General features: G+C 36.9%; 1 protein-coding gene across 1 annotated transcript in view; it reads left to right on the top strand.

The window, feature by feature from the left end:
• Positions 1-5,056: 5,056 nt before the first annotated feature.
• DNAH7 (dynein axonemal heavy chain 7) overlaps positions 5,057-22,166 on the top strand; it is a 251,256-nt gene continuing 234,146 nt past the window's right edge. Inside the window, exons 1-6 of the mRNA XM_021703031.2 lie at positions 5,057-5,158; positions 8,281-8,389; positions 9,161-9,308; positions 17,321-17,408; positions 18,430-18,610; positions 20,317-20,392. Of these exons, the coding sequence (XP_021558706.2) occupies positions 5,057-5,158; positions 8,281-8,389; positions 9,161-9,308; positions 17,321-17,408; positions 18,430-18,610; positions 20,317-20,392 (704 nt within the window). The remainder of the gene's footprint in view (positions 5,159-8,280; positions 8,390-9,160; positions 9,309-17,320; positions 17,409-18,429; positions 18,611-20,316; positions 20,393-22,166) is intronic.

Here is a 22,166-nt window from a genome sequence, read left to right as displayed (position 1 = left end):
TTTGGAACAGTTTCAGAAGAATAGGTCTTAATTCTTCTTTAAATGTTTGGTAGAATTCCCCTGGGAAGCCATCTGGCCCTGGGCTTTTGTTTGTTGGGAGACTTTTGATGACTGCTTCAATTTCCTTAGTGGTTATAGGTCTGTTCAGGTTTTCTATTTCTTACTGGTTCAGTTTTGGTAGTTGATACATCTCTAGGAATGCATCCGTTTCTTCCAGATTATCTAATTTGCTGGCATAGAGTTGCTCATAATATGTTCTTATAATTGTATTTCTTTGGTGTTGGTTGTGCTCGCTCCTCTTTCATTCATGATTTTATTTATTTGGGACTTTTTTCTTTTTGATAAGTCTGGCCAGGGGTTTATCAATCTTGTTAATTCTTTCAAAGAACCAGCTCCTAGTTTCGTTGATCTGTTCTACTGTTCTTCTGGTTTCTGTTTCATTGATTTCTGCTCTGATCTTTATTATTTCTCTTCTCCTGCTGGGTTTAGGCTTTATTTGCTCTTCCTTCTCTAGCTCCTTAGGTGTAGGGTTAGGTTGTGTATTTGAGACCTTTCTTGTTTCTTGAGAAAGGCTTGTATTGCTATATACTTTCCTCTTAGGACTGCCTTTGCTGCATCCCAAAGATTTTGAACAGTTGTGTTTTCATTTTCATTTGTTTCCATGAAGTTTTTTAATTCTTCTTTAATTTCCTGGGTCACCCATTCATTCTTTGGTAGGATGCTCTTTAGCCTCCATGTATTTGAGTTCTTTCCGACTTTCCTCTTTTGACTGAGTTCTAGTTTCAAAGCATTGTGGTCTGAAAATAGGCAGGGAATGATCCCAATCTTTTGGTACCCGTTGAGGCCTGATTTGTGACCCAGGATGTGATCTATTCTGGAGAATGTTCCATGGGCACTAGAGAAGAATGTGTACTCCGTTGCTTTGGGATGGAATGTTCTGAATATGTCTGTGAAGTCCATTTGGTCCAGTGTGTCATTTAAAGTCTTTATTTCCTTGTTGATCTTTGCTTAGATCTGTCCATTTCAGTGAGGGGGGTGTTAAAGTCCCCCACTATTATTGTATTGTTGTCAGTATGTTTCCTTGCTTTTGTTATTAATTGGCTTATATAATTGGCTGCTCCCATTGTTAGATCTTCTTGTTGGATAGACCCTTTAAGTAGGATACAGTGTCCTTCCTCATCTCTTATTACAGTCTTTGGTTTAAAATCTAATTTGTCTGATGTAAGGATTGCCACCCCAGCTTTCCTTTGGTGTCCATTAGCATGATAAATGGTCTTCCACCCCCTCACTTTCAATCTGGAGGCGTCTTTGGGTCTAAAATGAGTCTCTTGCAGACAGCATATCGATGGGTCTTGTTTTTTTTTATCCAATCTGATACCCTGTATCTTTTCATTGGGGCATGTAGCCCATTTACATTCAGGGTAACTATTGAAAGATATGAATTTAGTGCCATTGTATTGCCTGAAAGGTGACTGTTACTGTATATTGTCTCTGTTCCTTTCTGGTCTATGTTACTTTTAGGCTCTCTCTTTGCCTAGAGGACCCCTTTCAGTATTTCTTGTAGGGCTGGTTTTGTGTTTGCAAATTCCTTTAGTTTTTGTTTGTCCTGGAAGCTTTTTATCTCTCCTTCTATCTTCAATGACAGCCTAGCTGGATATAGTATTCTTGGCTGCATATTTTTCTTATTTAGTGCTCTGAATATATCCTGCCAGTCTTTTCTGGCCTGCCAGGTCTCTGTGGATAGGTTTGTTGCCAATCTAATGTTTCTACCATTATAGGTTACATATCTCTTCCCCTGAGCTGCTTTCAGGATTTTCTCTTTGTCTCTAAGACTCATAAGTTTTACTATTAGATGTCAGGGTGTTGACTGATTTTTTTCAGGGGGGTTCTCTGTGCCTCCTGGATTTTGATGCCTGTTTCCTTCCCCAAATTAGGCAAGTTCTCTGTTATAATTTGCTCCAATATACCTTCTGCCCTCTCTCTTTCTTCTTCTGGGATCCCAATTATTGTAATGTTGTTTCATCTTATGGTATCACTTATCTCTCAAATTCTGCCCTCGTGATCCAGTAGTTGTTTATCTCTCTTTTTCTCCACTTCTTTATTTTCCATCATTTGGTCTTCTGTATTACTAATTCTCTCTTCTGCTTCATTTGTCCTAGCAGTTAGAGCCTCCATTTTTGATTGCACCTCATTAATAGCCTTTTTGATTTCAACTTGGTTAGATTTTAGTTCTTTTATTTCTCCAGAGAAGGTTTCTCTAATATGTTCCATGCTTTTTTCAAGCCCAGCTAGTATCTTTAAAATCGTCATTCTGAACTCTAGTTCTGACATCTTACTAATGTCCATGTTGATTAGGTCCTTGGCAGTCGGTACTGCCTTTGTTATTTTTTATTTTTTATTTTTTTTGAGGTGATTTTTTCTATCATGTCATTTTGTCCAGAGGAGAATAGATGAATGGGAGAACAAAATGCTAACAGGGTAACAATGGCCCCAGAAAAATATACACTAAACAAATCTGAAGAGACCTTCCAGAAAGTGGTCGCTTTTCTGTTCATAGAGTTGCTGCTATTCTTTTCTTCGATCTTCTGTTGAGTTCGTAGGTGTTCAGAATGGTTTGATCCCTATCTAGCTGAATTCCTGAGACGAGACGAAATGTAGGTCTCCTACTCCTCTGCCAAATTGCTCTTCCCCCAAACTTGCCTGGATTATTTTTAAAAAGCCACTAAACTCTTCTCACTGCTGACCCTAGTCTCTTCCTCACATACCTTGTTTACTGCTGCCAGGACCATTTATGAAAAACCCTTTGAATGGCCTTGCATGATAAAGAAGATAAAAATATATTTTCTCACCCAAACTGAGAAGCTATTGAGAATGAAAGTCCTACTAATTATGCTCAGGAAAGAGCTACCCACGGGGACTGTTCCAGCAAACTGGGACTCAAGGTCCCCCTCAAAGGAGACTAAAATGGCTCTCTATTGCCAACCAGGCCAGTCAAGCCCCAAACACTTGAGCTCCATAATATAGCAGCACCCACCTCTCCAGCTCTCTCTCACCCCTGATTTGGGTTCCTACTCAAATACAACCTCTGTAAAGTGGCCTCACTCCATGTAACCTAGCACTTCTCTATCTTTCCCCTATCTCTTCACCCTGTTTTATTTTTCTCCATAGTACCTGTTACTGTATGTATAGTGTATATAGGGTGTATAGGTTATGTGTGTGTATAGGGTATATGTGTGTGTATAGTGTATATGTGTATATATACATTAGCAATAGCTGTCTGTACCCACTGGAATGTAAGCTCCATGAGGGATTAGGCTGTGACCTGTCAATTACTGTAGATCCAGTGCCTCAAAGAGAACCCAGCACATGGTAGGAGTTCAATAAATCATCGTTGAGTAAGAGAATGGTTATACTTTCTACTTTGGTTGGATCGGGTCCCTTTACCATCGACCCCAGTGTCCTCTCCCAAGCCTGCTGTCCTCAGTTAGCCTCCAAGTCATGGTTCATGATGTTTCCTCTGTCTTCAGTGAGCCTATTGCTGTTCTTCTCTGTGAAGATCCAACTATGCCTCCAGGCTTGGCTTTCGTCATTTCTCTTTTTGAAACTTTCTGTCAATACTCTGCTCCATACCCTCTCCTGTCCTGGATGAAAGCATATAGTTTTTAATATTAACTGGCCTGTGTGCCTTGTGGGGGCAGAGAATCCTATAAAAAGTCCTTATCTCTACAATATGCACAAAAGTGGTATACTACCTCAGAGTTTTAAAGAGAATGAAATGAGGGATAATTCATGTCAACTTAAAGCAATATGCAAAACACACTGTAATCAACTATATTCTAATCACATTCTTTGTGTTTTGAACTAAGTCTTCAACATCTAGTATATATGGAATATATACTTAAACATAAAAATATACTCTTAAACACCTCTCACTTCAGATAAGAGCCACATTTAAAACTGTCGGTAGCTGCAGGTGGCTAGTGGATGCTGTTTGGACAACAGCTTTAAAGAAGCGAGCAATAGCAGACATAAAGGAGCAGCCACTCCCTCTAGGTCTAAAGGAGAGCACTCAAGGAAGGAACTTGGAAGATCCATCCCTTCCCCAAAGCTTACACTGAGGCTTCTTGGAGAGGGAGTGGCTGTGGCCCACTCGGGTGACAAAGACCTTTGCAGAGATCCTGCAGGCTGGGAGGTGAGTAAACCACCTGCTTACGTGCTAAAAAGTTTGAAACGAAGTCTCCCTTTGTGATGTAAGGGGAACTTGCTGGAAGGCTGCCTATAGGGATGCCGGTGAAACCTGCTGGAGGGTGTCTGCCACAGGGTCAGCCACGTACCACAGGATGGGAAGGTGCCCACGGGAAGGATGCTGACTGCTGGTGGCCACACTGTGGAGCAACGGGGAAAAGTACTGGAACCAGGAAGGAAAGCCCTTCTCTTTCAGTGTCCTTCTAGAACCCTCTAGAATGCTGTGCCAGCTGGAGAAATGTTTATGGAGTCCTGCTCAGGAATCACAAAGCAGGGTAAAAAGTAAAGATCTGATGCTGAGAGGCAATGAATGAGTGGCCCAAGCACAACTCTGTCCTTCTCAACCACACTTCCTCTCACAAAGATGAAATTCCTATCAGGCCGTTATCCTCTACTCAAAGGAGATAGCAACACTTGGCTCTGGAAAGTACAAGTGTTCCTTAGGGCAACTCGAGGGCGCATTAGCCTGAATGCATTGTTACCTCAGGAAGCGAAACATCACAGTTGTCAATAGAACAAAAATGCGATTTCAGGGGTAGAGAAGGGTGGGAGAGCCGGGTAAGCCCTGCACACTAACTCGGTTCAGAGAAATTCCTCAAAGCAGATGTGATGGATAAAAAGTTTTGCACACTTTTTAAAGCTTTCTGAGTCTTGTGGGATACCACGTTCCCTTCTTTCCTTGCTACAGAGGAAGTCCTTCGAAGGCCAATGTGGAAAAATGTGAAAGCAGTAGAGTAGGTCTTCAAGGTTTTGGGTAACGTGCTTATTTTGTAGTGACCCTCTGTACAAGTGCTTGAGTGAATCAATTGTGATGTTAAGAGTCAACAGTTTTTCTCTTATTTTCATGCAGGATAAGTCAGCCAGCAAAGAAAAATCCAAGACACCAGGAAGAGTTTTACCACAGTTGGCTACGGTAATTCACCTATATCCTCTCAGTGGATCTTGGCCCTTCTGAAAATGTGGTTTCAAACTTGTAAATAAGTAACTGAACATCTGATTTTGAATTTTGTGCTCCATTTGATTATTTTCTGATGGAGAAATTCGACAAGGTGCACATAGTAGGAAAAAGAACAATCTTAAAGTAACTGTAAATTATCATTTCCTAGTATGTCCAGAGTATTTCAGTATTCTGGATAAAGGAATTTTCGAGATGGACCAGCAGCAAGTTTATCAGTGTTGGAGTCAGGAAATGAAGCCTCAGCTTACAGCTTTGTCACTAATGGTTTTAGGATCTGAAAGGGTCATTTATCTCTCTGAGCTGCAGCTTCTGAGTTTGAAAATGAGTTTCTTTGAGCTGTATCTTCCAGCACTGAAATGCTATGCCACAGAAGAGTCCTCTGATCTAGGTATCCTTTCTAAAAATTATTATGATTATAAATTCTCATTGTCCTATGGTAGAGGCAGTTCATAGGCATTTTCAATTGGTAAGTGCTGGGTACAATATCCTTCACTGTAATAAATTTTACTAGTAATTTTACTAGTAATTATGTTGAGCTTAATGCCATTGAATTGTGCTCTTGTGACTCCTCGAAGTGGAGCTTAAGTGGAGGTTCAATGCAAACAGTATTTTTTTCTGACTGTGATAAAATATACCTAACAAAAAATTACCACTTTAACTATTTTTAATTGAACCACAGTTCATTGGCATTAAGTACACTCACGTGGTGGTGCAGTCATCACCACCATCCATCTCCAGAATTCTTTTCATCTTTGCAAACTGAAGCCCTGTACCCATTAAACAGTATGTCTCTGTTCTCCCCCCACACCCCCACCTCCCCGTGTCCCCCTACCCCATGGTGGCTAGCCTTCTACTTTCTGTAAGGGACTACTCTAGCTACCTCATATAAGTGGAACCCGACAACATTTGTCCTTTGATACCTGGCTTATTTTACTTAGCATAATGTTATCAAGGTTTATCTAAAGCATTATTTTTTGAAAGATAATTTGAAAGCTCTAAACAAGTATGAAATTGAATTTGTGCAGCTTTTTGTAAAGAAGTTTCCTGATAATTTAAAATGGATGACCATTTTCCCCTTGGAAAACTTGAGTTAATGTTCTTAAGTGAATTACCTTGAACATTACAAAATACAAATTTTCATTAAAAATATCGTTCTATGGGGGCACCTGGTTGGCTCAGTCAGTTAAGCGTCTGCCTTCGGCTCAGGGCATGATCCCAGAGTCGTGGGATCGGGCCCCACATTGGGTTCCTTGCTCAGCAGGGAGTCTGCTTCTCCCTCCCCCTCTGCCCCTTGCCCTGCTTGTGTGCTCTTGCTCTCTCAAATAAATAAAATCTTTAAAAAATATGTTTTTATGGATAATGCCAGTTTATCATGCCAAGTTCTGTGAAATGGAGCCATATAATGCTTTCCCAAGTTCTACAAAATCAATTGTAAATTTTCTAGTTTAAAAGATAAGACTTGAAATAGGCATTTTCTTTTGAGAACTTAACAAATATTAAAGCTGAAAAAAATAAAAATTGTCCTTAGTTTATTGTGTCTTGTTAATATGTGGGTTTAGAAATATAAACCTAAATTTTCTTATTTATCATTCTGTGGCTGAGTTGTATAATAATCCTTTCCTATTGGTGGCATCTAATAGTCTAAAATGCTTTTGTTGGCTGCTTTAAACCTGGTTTTATGTTCTTATGTGTCTTATGTGTTATGAAGGAAATAATATTTTTAAGAGATGTTTTAAAATTCCTTTGATTAAAAAATAGCAAAATATTTTCATCTGAATATTAAGGTTTGCATTTGGGTGACATTTTTCCAGCAGTAGCTTAGACCTAGAGTGATTTTCATTACAGAACTTCGTGCTTCTGGAGTGGAAATCAAGGGTGACTCAGCACTAGTGGTCTCAGCCAGTGACCCGCTTCTCACCCTTCCTGCGCAGCTCACTCATAGCGCTCCCACAAGTCCTAAATCCTTTATGGAGCAAGATGAGCATACAGAAATGGAAGGACAGACTGAAGGATGGAAGGGCATTGATTTTTAAATTGTCTTAACTTGTTTTCCTGCAAAAGGAGAGGCTGAAATGAGGACTTGCATATAGTAAGTTTGAGTAAAAGAGCAGTAAAAGGAGTAAAAGATTGGAGAGAGTAAAACTATGAAGAAGCAGCCAGTGCAAGTATAAGCTATCAAGCTGGTCTGGATCTGAAAGGAAGACACAGACTCCGTTGTCAGGAAAATGTAATATTACTTTAAAATCTGCCCATCTGTTGGGCTCTGGGCTCAGCAGGGAGTCTGCTTCTCCCTTTCCCTCTCCCTCTGTGATCTCTCTCTTGCTCTTACTCTCAAAATAAAGTCTTTAAAAAACTTAAAAACAATAAAATCTACCCATCTGGGTTTATTGAAGAATCCTAGGTCCCAGCAGCAGTGGGTCTGTGTTCCGGTATTAGAATAATTGGCTTGAGCTAATTTTTGTTGTCTTTTTAGAAGACCTAGGTATTTTCCTGTTTTCCCACACTCCCCACCACCCTCTATTAATACCCAGCACTGAAGCTGAGTGCCAATTAGCTATCATCACTAGCGTTCCTCCCTCTTGTATGATATCTGCCCGGCTCTTGCAAGTATAAGAACTTATGAACCCTGCGTTAAGCTATGGAATAAATTTGTGAGTGGCCAGAGAAATCTAGAGCTGCCTAGAGCCATGAGAACAGAAATCTTTTGGAGCTGGAATGCAGAGAAGCATTGAAGACCAGCAGCGTGTTCCTCTCATTAAAATGGAAGGCTTAAAAATCACTTGCCGATATTTGGGGGTGAGTAGGCTCTCTGGAATGAACACCCCTGTGTTGGGTAACAGCTGCCCACATCACGCTAAGAGCAGGGCCTTTGGTACCGTCTCACAAATGTCACACACCGCAGCCGTTCACAGGCTTGAGTACGATTTGCTGTTGAGTGTGCCTTCTTTCCAGATGTCCTGATTTGTTCGAGAAAATGTCTGTGTTTATAAACACTCATGCATTTCGTGAGAAAAGGTTGTTTTTTTTCTTTTCCCCTGATCTTGTTTTATTAACGCTGTTTAAATTTCCTGTTTCAGGTGAGTACAAAGCCCCACTGGCAGCAGGCAGCTCCATCATTCCATTTGAATATAAAACAGGATGATGACATTCCAGAGCCATTTAGTGTTAAAAACGAGCAGTCATATGGTAAGAACTTTATTCCAACTTAGTTTTGAGGAAATTTTCAAGAGGAAAAAAAATCACTACAACATTTAGTTGAGAGTAGTGAAATTGTAAAAGTGAAATGACATTTACGTCAAGTAGAAAAATTCATCCCAAATGTTTTCCCTCATAAAATAATTGATACCAGTTCTTAATTATTTCAGGCTGTTGTAAATGCTATAAAAGGTGATATTTTAAGAGTTGTGTGGGGGGGCATTTATATTAAAACTTTGATTCATTGTAGTCAGAATTCTCTACAACAGACTAAGAAGTTTTTTTTTTCTAAAAGGGATTTTAATAAGTTGTAAATATTGCTTCCAAATTAGTCATTTTAATATTTTTTACTTTTTATTTTTTTGACTCATTGGATTGATTACATTGAATATTAACATTTTTTTTCATGGTTCTTTAAATTTTCTGAGATGGTTTTGTATTCTGTTTTTAATCATTTTAATCTTCATTTTAAGAAGGTTCTATGCAAATTAATTGAAAATTAGGGTTTATTAGCATATTAATCAAAATATAAAATTAATTAAATATTTTTTGAATAGAGGTTTCTATTATGATATAAAACAAGAGTAGTTTAACTTCCTAATACTGAAAGAAAATTAATAGTACCTATGGTTACTTGAGAACTTAAAGTGTGTAGTTCTTTCTTGAAAGGTGCTTTAGCACTTTATTCTAACCACTTATATGTTTTAGCTTACTTTTTTAGATAACTAACTCATGCTTTTTATTTAAAAAAAAAAATTCAAGCTGAATACCTGGAACACTTTGGAAAAAAGGGCAAAACAGTGGACCAAACTGAGGACAGTTATGCCGGACCATCTACTTCTAAAACCAAGAGCAAATCTCTACATAAAGAACGAGAAAACTTTAGAAGCACTCTGGTTAACATCATTATGTAAGTTGTGTAAGCTAACCAGGGTGTGTTACCCTTGTGAGAGCCCCAGGGAACTTTCTATCTAAAAGTATACAAATTCTGTGCATCTCTTAAGAATGCCTTAAAGCCTTGTTGGAGAGAGGTCAGGGTACAGATAAAGAATGAACGATGGAGCTTCTCCCTGTTAAGTGTGTCCCTCTTGGAAATACCATGAGTTGAAGAGGTACTGGTGTGAATTCTGAGGTTGGCTGGGCAAGCAGAATGTGTGGGGGTTCTGGTTGCGGCCACTGTGGCTGGTGGCAGATATGGGGCAGTTTTTCCTTTCTCCCCATCTCACCAGCTTGGGTGATGTGGCCGCTTCTCTGGCATTGGGGGCCTCCCTCTCTAGAAAAGGAAGGACCCGGGGCGAAGCAATCAGCAGTGTAAGCAGAGCCGGGCTTGCCTGGTGCGAGTTGTAGGTCCATTCATGAAGAGCAGTGCCGACGCAAGTCACTAATCCCTCTTTACTCATTTCCTCACTGCTTCATGCTAGTTGCTTGGTACACTCTTTCTTTAGGACTCTCAAGGCCCACTCACGGCTATTTGTGGACATAATTTCATGACCCAGTGCAGTGAGTAACTCACCCACAGAACCCCGTCTTCTGGCCCCCATGTGGGGCTTTATGGGTCCCATGGCCATCTTGAAGGGAGGACAGTGCGTGCTCTGTGCTTACAAAGGGCAAGGGGATTTTGAGGGAGCCCTGTGCAGCCCGACTGTGGGTGTGTGCCACTAGAATCTTACCAGCTTGGCCCACTTGTATCACTTTTTTGGATTAAGCACTCTCACATCCCACAAACAGTATAAAATTAAAAATCAAAATCCAAAACCGTGGGCCAGGTAGGCCTCTAGTTACAAAGCCTTAGAAGCAACTTCTCTACCCAGAAATCTGGCCAAGGGACAGATGATCTTTCTTGACACAGCTTCCTGTGCCTGTCATTTCTTGTCCTTCTCTGGGTGAGGATAGAGCCTGTCTTGGGTTTTAGCTTCACATAGGGGTTCTCACTTTGAATTCTCCATTTCACTCAGTCCTACTCAGAACCTGACCTCCCGATTCACAGGGCGTTAAAGGCCATGGCCCCGGGCTCCAGAGGGTAGCCATAGCCTCAGGTTTTTGCTGATTACCATTCCTTTTTTTTTTTTTTAAACTCCTCTGAGTATTTCCTTTCTTTTTTGTGAGCTCAGCTATGCATTCAAAAGGAATGTGTCCTATTATCCAGTGTTTATAGAATGGTATTCGTTTTTCAGATTATCTTTGTTGTTGTATTATAAGAGACGGTAGTCTCTCTTTAGGCATTTTATGTCCTTTTTTAGTTATGCCTTTTATAAACAGGATATGGATGGACATATTGAAATTCGATCTTAGAATTTCTATACTTTAATAGTATGTCCAATCCCATTTATAGTTGTTGGTGTTTCTTATATAAGTGTGCTTCTGCCAATTTATTTTGTACTTTCTGTTTACTGTATGTTGCCTTTGCTTATTTTTTCCTTTTTCTGCTTTCTGTTGAATCGAATTTTCTCTCTTCTCCCATTATTTCTTTCTCTTGGCTTAAAAGCTATCAAATATCTCTATTCTTTTAGTGGGTACCATAATATTTAAAGCCATGTATTTTAATTTATACTTTTTAAAGTTTAAAATTCAATTTTTATCAGTCTTCTCCCTGAATAACACAAAGGAATCTGAGACTGTCCTTACTTAGCTCTAAACTTCCTTTTGCATTTTCCATGTGATCATTCTTCATTTTATTTCTACCAATATTTCTATAGTATTTTCACTCTACCAAGTCCTTAAATTCCCCATACTTTTTTTTCTTAACACTTAATTTTACTAATGTGTTTTCTAATTCTTTAGGAAATTGTCTTTGCATTCCACTCTTCACTTCTGAGTGCATTTTCTTTTTTGCTGAAGTTCATCCTCCAATAGTTGTTTCAGTGAGGATCTATGAGGAGGAGTAAAGTTGAGATTTTTCATCTCCATAAAGTTCTCTGTTTTGTCCTTACTCTTGAATTAATGGCTAAGTTGGCTATAAAATTAAATGATAATCATAATTTTTACCATACACCTGAAAACATTAGATTGAAAAATATTAGCCATTATTTTTTGGCATGTATTATTTTCCCCCAGCTTTATTAAGGTATAATTGACAAATAAAAAAATTTCTTAAAAGATTTTATTTATTTGACAGAGACAGAGAGCACCAGCAGGGGGAGCAGGAGGGAAAAGCAGACTCCCTACTGAGCAGGGAGCCTGATGAGGGGCTCAATCCCAGGACCCTGGGATCATGACCTGAGCCGAAGGCAGACGCTTAACTGACTGAGCCATCCAAGTGCCCCGACCAATAAAATTAGAATATATTTAGAGTTTATAATGTGAGAATATATATATACATAGTGAAAGATTCCCACAATCAAGTTAACACATAGATCACCTCCCATCTTCAGCTTTTTTTTTTTTTTTTGTAAGAACGCCTGGGTTCTACTCTTAGCAAATTTCAATCATACAATATACTAATATCAACTGTAGTCACCACGGCATGTATTACTGTTGATGAGAAGCCCATGTCACTCTATTTGTCATTACTTTATTTGCAATGTATTTATATTCTGTTGGATATTCTGTCGTCTTTTTTTTTTTTCCTGAACGTTTTATTTTCAAAGCCTTCTAGATAGGCTTAAAAACAGCTTTACTGAGCTATAATTTACATACCATTAAATTCATCCAGGTTAAATGGACAATTGAATGAATTTCAGTAAATTTTTATGGCTATGCAACCTTAACCAAAATCTAGCTTTAGAATATTTCTATCATCTGTTAAACATTATGCCCATTTCAGTTAATTCTCCCTGCCACTGGTTGCCCCAGGGAATCATTGATCTGTGTTCTGTTTTTAAAAGTTTTATCTTTTCTAAAATTTCATGTAAATGGAATTATACGATATGTGTGTTTTTAAAATCCTTTCATTTGGTTTATTGTTTCTGGTTCTGGGCTATTTGAAAATGCTGCTATGAACATCTAAGTGCAAGTCTTTTTGTGGATATGTGTTTTCATTTCTCCTGGGTAGATGCCAAAGTATAGAAATGCTCAATTGTATAGTAGTATATGTTTAATTTTCAAAGACTTTGCTCAACTGTTTTCCAAGTAGCTATACCATTTTACATTCCCACAAACAGTGTATGGAGAAGTTTCCAGTTTTTCCACATCGTTGCCCACACTTTGGCTAGAATAGGCAAAACAAAACAAAAACCATTCTAGTAGATGTGTTATTTTATCTCATTATGGCTTTAAGTTGTATATCCCTAATGACTAATGATGATAGGTGTCTTTTCTGGTGGTGGTTTGACATTCATAGAACTTCTTTTAAGTGTCTGTTTAAATCTTTTGCCCATTTTTAAATTGGGTTATCTTTTTATTAATACATTCTAAGAGCTCTTGATATATTTCCTATACAGTCTTTTTATCAGATTTATCTTTTGCAAATATTTTCTTCCAGTCTGTGGCTTATCTCTTCTTTTTCTTAATGGTATTTTTTTGGAAAGTAAAAGCCTTAAATTTTAAGGAAGCTCAATTTATCAATTTTTTCTTTTGTTGGTCCTTTTGGAGTCGTATCTAAGAATCCTTTCTTATCACAAGATTTTTCTCCCATGTTTTCTTAGAAGGTTATAGTTTTAGCTCTTATACTTATGTACATGATTTAGTTTAATGGCATATCTCTGGTATGAGCTAAGGTTGAGATTTGATTTTTTTTTTCATATAGATATGCAAATGTTTCAGCCCCTTTGTTGAAAAGACTATTCCCATTGAATTACCTTGGCACCTTTGTCAAAAATCATTTGAGCATATAAGGGGTTCTATTTCTGTTCCCTTGCTCTATATGTCCATCTTTACCTCACTACCATGCTGTCTTGATCACTGGAGCTTTATAGTAAAGTTTCAAATTAGTTTAAATTCACAACATTTACTATCCATTTTCAAAATTGTTTTGGCTATCCTAGGTATTTTGCATTTTCAAACATGTGAAGACTAGCTTGTCAGTTTCTGAAAAACAAAACAACAACCTAGGATTTAGTATCCAATTGCATTGTTATCGGTAGGTCAATTTTGGGATAATTGCCATTTCAATAATATCGAGTCTTCTGGCCCATAAACCTGTTATTTCTTTTCACTTATTTAGCTTTTCTTTAACTGCTCTTAACAGTGTCTTGTATTTTTTAATGTATGAATCTTGTACTTCTTTTAAAAATATCTTAAGTATTTTTTGATGTGGATGGAATTATTTAATTTTCTGATTGTTCCTTGCCAGTATATAGAAAAATCAATTGATTTTTACTTACTGGCCTCACATCCTAAGACCTTACTAAAACTTGCTTACCAGTTCTGCAGCTTTTTAATAGATTCCATGGAAATTCCTGTATATACGTTATGTTGACTTTTACTTCATTTCCGATGCCTTTCATTTTTCTCACTTCCCATTTTGCACTTGTTAGTTGCCAGCATATTGTTGAATAGAATTGGTGATAGTGGACTTGCCAGTCGTAGTGGAAAAGCATTCAGTCTTTCACGTTTATGTAGGATGTTAGCTGTAGGTTTTTAAGATACCCTTTATCAGGTTGAAAAAGATCCTTTTTGTCTAGCTGGTTGAGAGATGTTACCATAAATGAGTGCTGGATTTTTGTCAAATGCTTTTTCAGTGTCCATTGAAATGAGAATTAGGTTTTTATCCTTTAATATTTTAAAATAGTATATTACATTAATTGCTTTTCATGTTAAAGCTTGCATTCCTTTCACTTAGTCATTATGTATAATACTTTTTGTATGTTGCTGGATTTGATTTGCTAATATTTTGTTAAGAATTTTCAAGTCTATGTTAATGAATGATATGGGTCTGTACTTTTGTTGTCATGCCTGGCGTTAGGCCTCAAAATGAGTTGGGAAGTGTTTTTACCTCCTTTGTTTTCTGAATGGGTTTAGGTAGAATTAGTATTATTTCCTCCTCCTTTGATGGAACTTTTTCTAAAGTAGGCTCCATGCCCAGTGTGGAGCCCAATGTCGGGCTTGAACTCACGATCATGAGATCGAGACCTGAAGTGAGAACAAGAGTTGGATGCTTAAACGACTGAGCTACCAGGGGTCCCTGGATAGAAATTTTTGAAGCCATCTGGACCTGAAGTTTTCTTTGTGGGAAGATTATTAACTACTAATTTAATTAGTTAACTGGATATGTATCTATTCAGATTTTCTTTCTTCTTGAGTCATGTTTGGTATTTTTGATTTTTAGGAATCTCTTTTTCACTTAAGTTGTCTAATTTGCTGGCGTAAATTTGAGATAACTTCCTTATTTTCAGCCATTCTACTCATTTTCTCCTTTAGCACCTGCTGACTACAAGACCAGAGCCTTTTCCAAGGATCTCCTAGGTGGACTGGTTGCTTTCCTGCATGAGTTAGGGGCTATGGTGTTTTCAACCCTGTTTTATCTGTCCTCTCTCTTCTCTTCATGTTTCAGAAATTTGTTGAAATATCTCCTCAGCTGATGACCCTCTAGTCTCTTTACAATCATTGGTTAAAATTACTACTGTGTTCACAAGAAAACTTGAAAAAAAGGATGTTTTTGCTACCATCTTGACTCAAAATCACTATTGATTAAATAAAGAGAAAATCAATATAGTTTTCATTTTCAGGAAATAAGGCACACCATATTTTCTCTTTAGTCAGGTAAAATGTCTCCTATATTTATTTCTGAAAGGAATATTGTTCTGCTGGAAAGAGCATGGCAGTTTGGAAGCACATATGGATGGGCATATCCTTATTTTTTGTACTTAATTAACTGTGACAAAGGGGAAGTTAGTGAACTTGACATTCAGTGTCTCATCTGTGAAGTGGGAATAATTTCTCTGTCTACTCTAACAATAGGTGTGAGGATTAGAGATAATGTATGTGAAACTATTGAGGGCCTAAGTAGGTGATCAATAAAAAAGTTTTTATTATTGTTTCCAGCAAGCAGAATCTTTGCCTCTAGCCACAGAATGACTGAATCCTAGAGTTTTAAAGCTGAAAGATCTTCATGATTACTGTAAAAGCTTCTGCAGCTGCCCCCATAGCCCCCAACCTTCTTCCTCCTCACCTCCCCTGACCTTGCTCTTTTAGGCAGGCATTACTCATACAGAGGATGAAACTTATTATGTTCTTTGGGTTCAGCAAGGTATATAACATGAGCATTTCTGCCATTAAAAAACATCAACAACACAGTTATTAGGGTCATACACTTTAGGGTGGCAGAATCTGCATGCAGGTGTCCTAATTCCTGGTCCATTACTGTCCCATTAGTAACACTTTACAATCAAAATAATGAGAAAAGACTACTTTTGTACTTAGAATAATCAACCCTTCTCACTCCAACTACAGAACACCTTGAAGATCTTCCACTGCTTTTATATTCATATTCCCTCATTTGATAAACATTTATTGAACACCCACTATGTACTGAACTAAACTGAGACATTGCATTGGCTCTTTTCCCTGTTTCATATAATTGAAAAGAATGATTGTAAAGTTCACAAAATATTTGATTCCTGGATTTGCAAAAGACAGAATAATTTAGAAGATGCATCCTGGCACCTCTCTTAGTATGGTCTCTCAGACAGATATTCAATAAACCTCCAGTCTCCACTCACTGAACAGTTAGTGGGAGGGACTATTTTATTATATAGCATCACTGACTTGTATCCATCCCAGATGAAGTCTCAGGATCCATAGCTTGATACAGTCAATGATAAAGAAGTTAAAGCTCTCCGAGAATAAATTCTTATTTTTCATGAACATGTGACCTATGTCTTTCTCCACTGTGGTGCCCCAGAAGAAGTCATAAACTGTGGCCTGTAGGGGCACCTGTGTGGTTCACTTGGTTAAGTGTCTGCCTTGGGCTCAGGTCATGATCCCAGGGTCCTGGGATCAATCCTGCATCGGGTTCCCCACTCAGTGAGGAGCCTGCTTTTCCCTCTCCCTTTGCTGCCCCCCCCCCCCCCGGTTTTTGCTCTCCCCCCCCCCCCCCCCCCGCTCTCTCTCAAATAAGTGGAATCTTTAAAAAAATAAAGACACATGTGATTTTAAAAAAATGTGGCTTGTATCTTGTATAGAGTTTGAATTGAATTACAGCTGTCAACATTGTCCATTTATGGACAGTTAGCCAATAATAAATACATAGGAACATATAAACTATGTTACTCTTTGCGAGCTTATACTGTATAACTCTAGATATCTGAGAAACAATCTATTCAAGAATGTATCTGTCTTTGGCAAAACTACATCAGTGCTCTTTTAAATACCTTATTTATAAATAACCATACATATTTTAGTAATAATGCAAGAACGCTCTTATAACATTTCAAAGAAGAGAGAGCTTGAGTTTGGAGTAATGAGGAAGAATGAGTAAGTCATCAAGAAGAATGTAGCCTCTGGATTCGGTCTTGCAAATCACTTCCAAAGAACTGTCTCTTTATGAATAAAGAGAAAGTGTTCTGGGTGGAATGTGGTACCAAACAAATATGTGTTATATGCACTATTAATAAAATGTTCAACAATTCATTTTTTTCTTAAGATTTAGTAGAAGACAGTCCTGAAGTTTTGACAGTAGACCCTTAAACAACTTAGGGGTTAGGGGCACTGACCCCCACCACAGTTGAAAATTCACATATAGCTTTTGACTCTCCAAAAATTTAACTACTAATAGCCTGCTGTTGACCAGAAGCCTTACTGATAATATAAACAGTCATTTTACACATTTTTTTGTTATATGTATTATGTACTGTATTTTTACAATAAGCTAAAGAAAATATTTAGAAAATCATAAATTACATTTATAACACTCTATTGTAAAAGACTGTATGTGAACCCATACAGTTCAAACTTGAGTTGTTCCAGGGTCAAGTGTATATCCATTGATGTATATTCTAACTGCCCTTCGTGTACGATTGAATAGTGTGTTTATCATTTTCTTAGGCAACAAGATGCTGTGTTAGACTCAGCTAACCCTGATGAAAGCATATTTCCAAAACCGACCACTTCTGCAATAGAGAAGGACATCTTGGTAATGGGCTGTCTCTTTTGTCAGTATACTTGAATGTAAAAGAAGCACTTGAAGATGCTTTTAAACCTTTGAGCTTACTCTGTGCTCCTCTCTTGTGGAACTCTGTGGGCATAGGAGTAAATACGGAGTTCCACAAAATTGCTCTATGGGATTAATGGGGGAAATCATTCTCTCCCTTGCCATCTAAGACCACAACAAAAGAATCTCATTTACCTGCTCCCTTTGTTAGAATGAGCCTCAGTCCTGTATAACTTTTATGTCTTTATTCTTCTATGAGAAACTATCTTATATAATGTACACTTTACAAAGTATATTAACTTACTTTAGAAATATAATCTAGTTTTCAAATACAGGAGAATTTCTAAAAATGTAAATATCAAAGACACTAATTTGAAAGTATTTGGAAAAACTACCTGGATGTTTAAAATTTTTCTAAAAGTGACATGTAAAAATTTATGAAAATATATCAAAGTTAAATGTCTATTGTTAGAGAAATACTATCATGTCTTAAAATGAATATTTATGTATACATTTAATAGCAGCTGTAAAATTATAATATGGACTATTAATTGGCCAACTGGAAATTTCCTAAATCCTGCCATAGATTTCTAAGCTTAATGTGTAGAGATATTGATTCACTTGCAGCTTGTAAGATCGACTAGATTATCAATAATAAAAGGACAAAAACTAATTTACCACATTTTCACACATTTATAAAGCACTAAATTCTGCTTCAGCATGTGTTCTTCTTAGTACATCATATTTGGTAATATAACTTGATATTTTACATTGTAGTTATGAACTGAGATTAGAGCTTTAATTTTCATGAAATGCCCTATATATTTTTTTAATTTAGGGGATCTCAATTCCTCCACGAATTACACAAAATACTTTTTTATGATTTGTAAATACTTTGTTTGCCTAAAACTTTGATTTTTGCTCAGTAGTTTTATTTTTGATGAACACACTCCTTTCATTATAGGACTAAACCCATCTATATTTCTCCATCTTCTTTATGCAGAGATATTACTATTATATTCACCATGGAATTGATACAGACCATGTAGCCCCAATGGAAGATTCTTGGCTAGAACATGTGTTGAATTTAGTCCCCCAACATCTGAAAGTCCTCACCAACAGCATACTTGCATTATCTGATGAAATGAGAGAAGATTATCATCTTAGTGTAAAAAAATCCATAGGTAAATCAGTATTTTTGTTTTCTAATTTGAATGTGTCTTATTAATTGAATGTTAATACCTACACTTGAAATTATTACATTTATTCCGCTTTTTGCATTTCTATTTAATTGCTTAAGATCTTAGGCAAGTTTCATTAAGTACAGCAAAAAAAATTTAAACTCCATCTTTTTTTTTTTTTTGGTAGGGCTATATCCACTCAGTAAAGGACAGAACTGAAGAAATTCTAAAATTTAATTATTTAATTAACATTAATATTATTGATAACATAAATTAGAAGGTGATTAATTAAAAATTGTTGTTATGGACCAAAGGTTGACAAACTATAGCTCGCAGGTCCATTCTGGCTCACTGCCTGTTTTTGTAAATAAATTTTATTGGAATACAGTCCTACGCATTCATTTGCACATGGTTTGTGGCTGCTTTGGATCTATAAGAGCAGAGATGACTACTTGTGATGGAGACCTTGTAGTTCATAAAATTGAAGATATTTATATTCAAGCCCTTTACATAAAAAGTTTGCTGATTCCTGGTATAGACCACTGGATTGTAAGACTGACTAATCATCTGAATCATTTTTCACATACTGATTTCTGAATCTATCTGAATTAAACTCTCTGGAGGCAGGGCCTTTGAATCTATACTTTTAAAAGAAGTTCTCCAATTAATTGGGATTGTAAAACTGATACAATTGATGCTGTGTCCAAAGCTGGAGAAATCCTCGTGTTTTGGAGTTGTCTGGGGACCTTTTGGGTAGGAGGGCATTTACCGTATTTAAGACTCTTATTGAGTGTCCTGGTAATGTAAAAATGAAAAGTCAAATCTTTGCTCCCAAGGAGTTCATTGTTGAAATGATGGAGAGGGACAAATCACTAATTACAAAGTAGAGCAGTAGGCTCAATAAGGAGGGAAATGGAGGACATGTTGTAAGGGAGAGACGCTCGTGCCTGAGTTGGTAGGAAGAACTCTGGACGTGCCTGAACCATCTTGAAACACAAACCGAACACAAGGGAGTGCTCTCACTGAGAAAATGGTGTGAACTGTGGCAGACACGCGTGAAAGGCTCTTCAGGCTTGCAAGCAGCTGTGATGTCCAAAGCATAGGGTGCATTTGGGAAGAGGACAGAATCTGAAGGGCCTTCTATGCCTTTTTAAAGCATTCATAGTTAAAGCAGAGCCACCAAAGGATTTTAAACAGATGGATGTTAACGCATTGGTATTTTAGAAAGAGCATCTTAAAGGTAGGAAAATTAGAATTAACTGTGAATTAATGGCCACAGAAGATAGAAGCAGAAGTAGCTCCCTTTACTGATTTTATAACAGGATTGTTATATGCAACTTAAAAGAAAACAAAACAGTATGTAAGGTTCCTCAGTGAAAGGAAACTACTATGATTCTGTATTGCTGGCCTTCAATGAATACTACTTTTGGTAGAATAGCTATGAAGGAAAATGTAATTTTGAAACCAATTATTACTTTCAAATGAAATAATAGGGACCTGTTGTTAAGAGAGGGAACATAAACTCTCAAAGACACAGACATCATAGGTTTTCCTTAAGTATTTTTATTGTCATACATGCACAAATGGCTCCATTATTTTAAATAACATAATTTAAATAATTCCTTTTAGTGGAATTAGTTTTGCAATTGCTTGGAATATGCCATAATTGATATAAGGATATTTATCAGAACTTTTCAATTTTCTTTTAGTTGATTTTGTTTTGAAAGATCCTAGGGAAAAAGAAGATGATAAAAAAACAGATGAAATTCTACCCCATCGTGCAGAGTAAGTGACCAAGTTTCTCTAAGAATATTGATTATATGACTGTTCCTGTGTATGTGTATATATTTATACACTGGTTATATTTGTCATATATATATCTTTGACTTACATACTTCATATATACAACTGATTATTCTTATTATGTTTATGTATTTAAGCCCTAATACGTTCTGTTTACAAATCTATGGGTAGATGGCTGGATAGACATATGGATACCTATGTGGTTAAAACATAAGTACCCTGGTGAAAGAACCTGATATAGATCTTTGTATTTCGATGGCTACTACCACAGGCTTCAGATATAATAGGGATATAAGAGCTTGACGGCAATTGGAATGCACAAAATCATACTGGGAACATTGCAGAAAATATGTGTGTATATAGAATATAGAATATAATTACATAGATTAAAATATAGGACACGTAATAGAAAAATACACTTGCTATATATTTTCCCTAAATAATTAACATTTAGGAATAAGTCTCTTAAATAGTTTGAAGAATAGAACTTATATTTTTATGATTTAGTAAATAATTCAGTTTTGCTTCTTTCATATTATTTAAAAGTGCCTCAGATTGTTTTCCTATAATTGCAAGAAAAAATTATGCAGTCATTTCCAACATATCTTATGTGGAGAATAGCTATTCTCCTGGGAAGAGACAAAAATCATCTTTTGTAATTGTAAAAGTGGTATGACTACAATTGAAAAAACAATTGGAAACCCCGGGACACGCACTAGGGGCACCTCCCTGACCAACTTCTCTTATTATATAATAAAGCAAGATTAAGTGTTTAAAATCATGACAATAAAAAAATTGTATGCATAAAATATAAATGTTTAAATATACGCTGAAAGATGAAATGGCATATTTTTAATGTATTAAGGATGACTATTTAAGTCATAGAAGTTACAGAGTAAATGTCTTCAAATAAGGACGTTAGCGTTGGTGATTTTGGAAGTGTCCTTTATACATTAACAGAAGTTAAGTTGAAGGGGATTTCCACAGGCAGCCTGGACTATATTTTTAAAATGTTTAAAAAAAACCCAAACACCCAAATTTAAACATTTTGTGTATTGAAATTAAGTCTTTCAAGATGTATATGAAAAAAAGCTGGTTACTGTTTCTATTTGATCATTTCGAGTTATTTGTGAACTTGATCAAGTATTTAAAGGAAAAATAATTACCTTATGATTCAAGTCTATGGGGCACCTGGCTGGCTTAGTCGGAAGAGCATGTGACTCTTGACCTTGGGGTTGTGAGTTTGAGCCCCCATGTTGGGTGTAGAGATTATTTAAATAAATAAAATTTAAAAAAAGATTCAGGGGTGCTGGTTAGCTCAGTTAGTTGAGCTTCTTCCTTCAGTTCAGGTCATGCTCTTGTGGTCCTGGGATTGAGCTCTGTGTGGGGCTCCCTGATCAGTGGGGAATCTGCTTCTCCCTCTCCCTTTGCCCCTTCCCCCTGATTGTGCGCTTGCTCTCTCTCAAATAAATCAACCTTAAAAAAAAAAGATTCAAGTATAATTTCATATGTGTTAATTATTCTAAAATTATATGACTTAGACCATAGAAAGTATGGCCTTCATGTATCTTAATACATAATTATGTGTTTTGTTTTTACTGTAAGGGATACATAATGTTTTTTATTAAAATGAAACCATTATTGGGTGCCTGGGTGGCTCAGTGGGTTAAGCGACCCACTCTTGATTTCAGCTCAGGTCAGGATCTCAGGGTTGTGAGACTGAGTCCCAAGTCCCAAGGCTCTGTACTGGGTGTGG

The sequence above is a fragment of the Neomonachus schauinslandi genome, chromosome 3 (genome assembly GCF_002201575.2).
Source record: "Neomonachus schauinslandi chromosome 3, ASM220157v2, whole genome shotgun sequence".
NCBI lineage: Eukaryota > Metazoa > Chordata > Mammalia > Carnivora > Phocidae > Neomonachus > Neomonachus schauinslandi.
The sequence above is the reverse complement of the archived record's forward strand: the minus strand, read 5'-3'. Positions and strand labels throughout refer to the sequence as shown.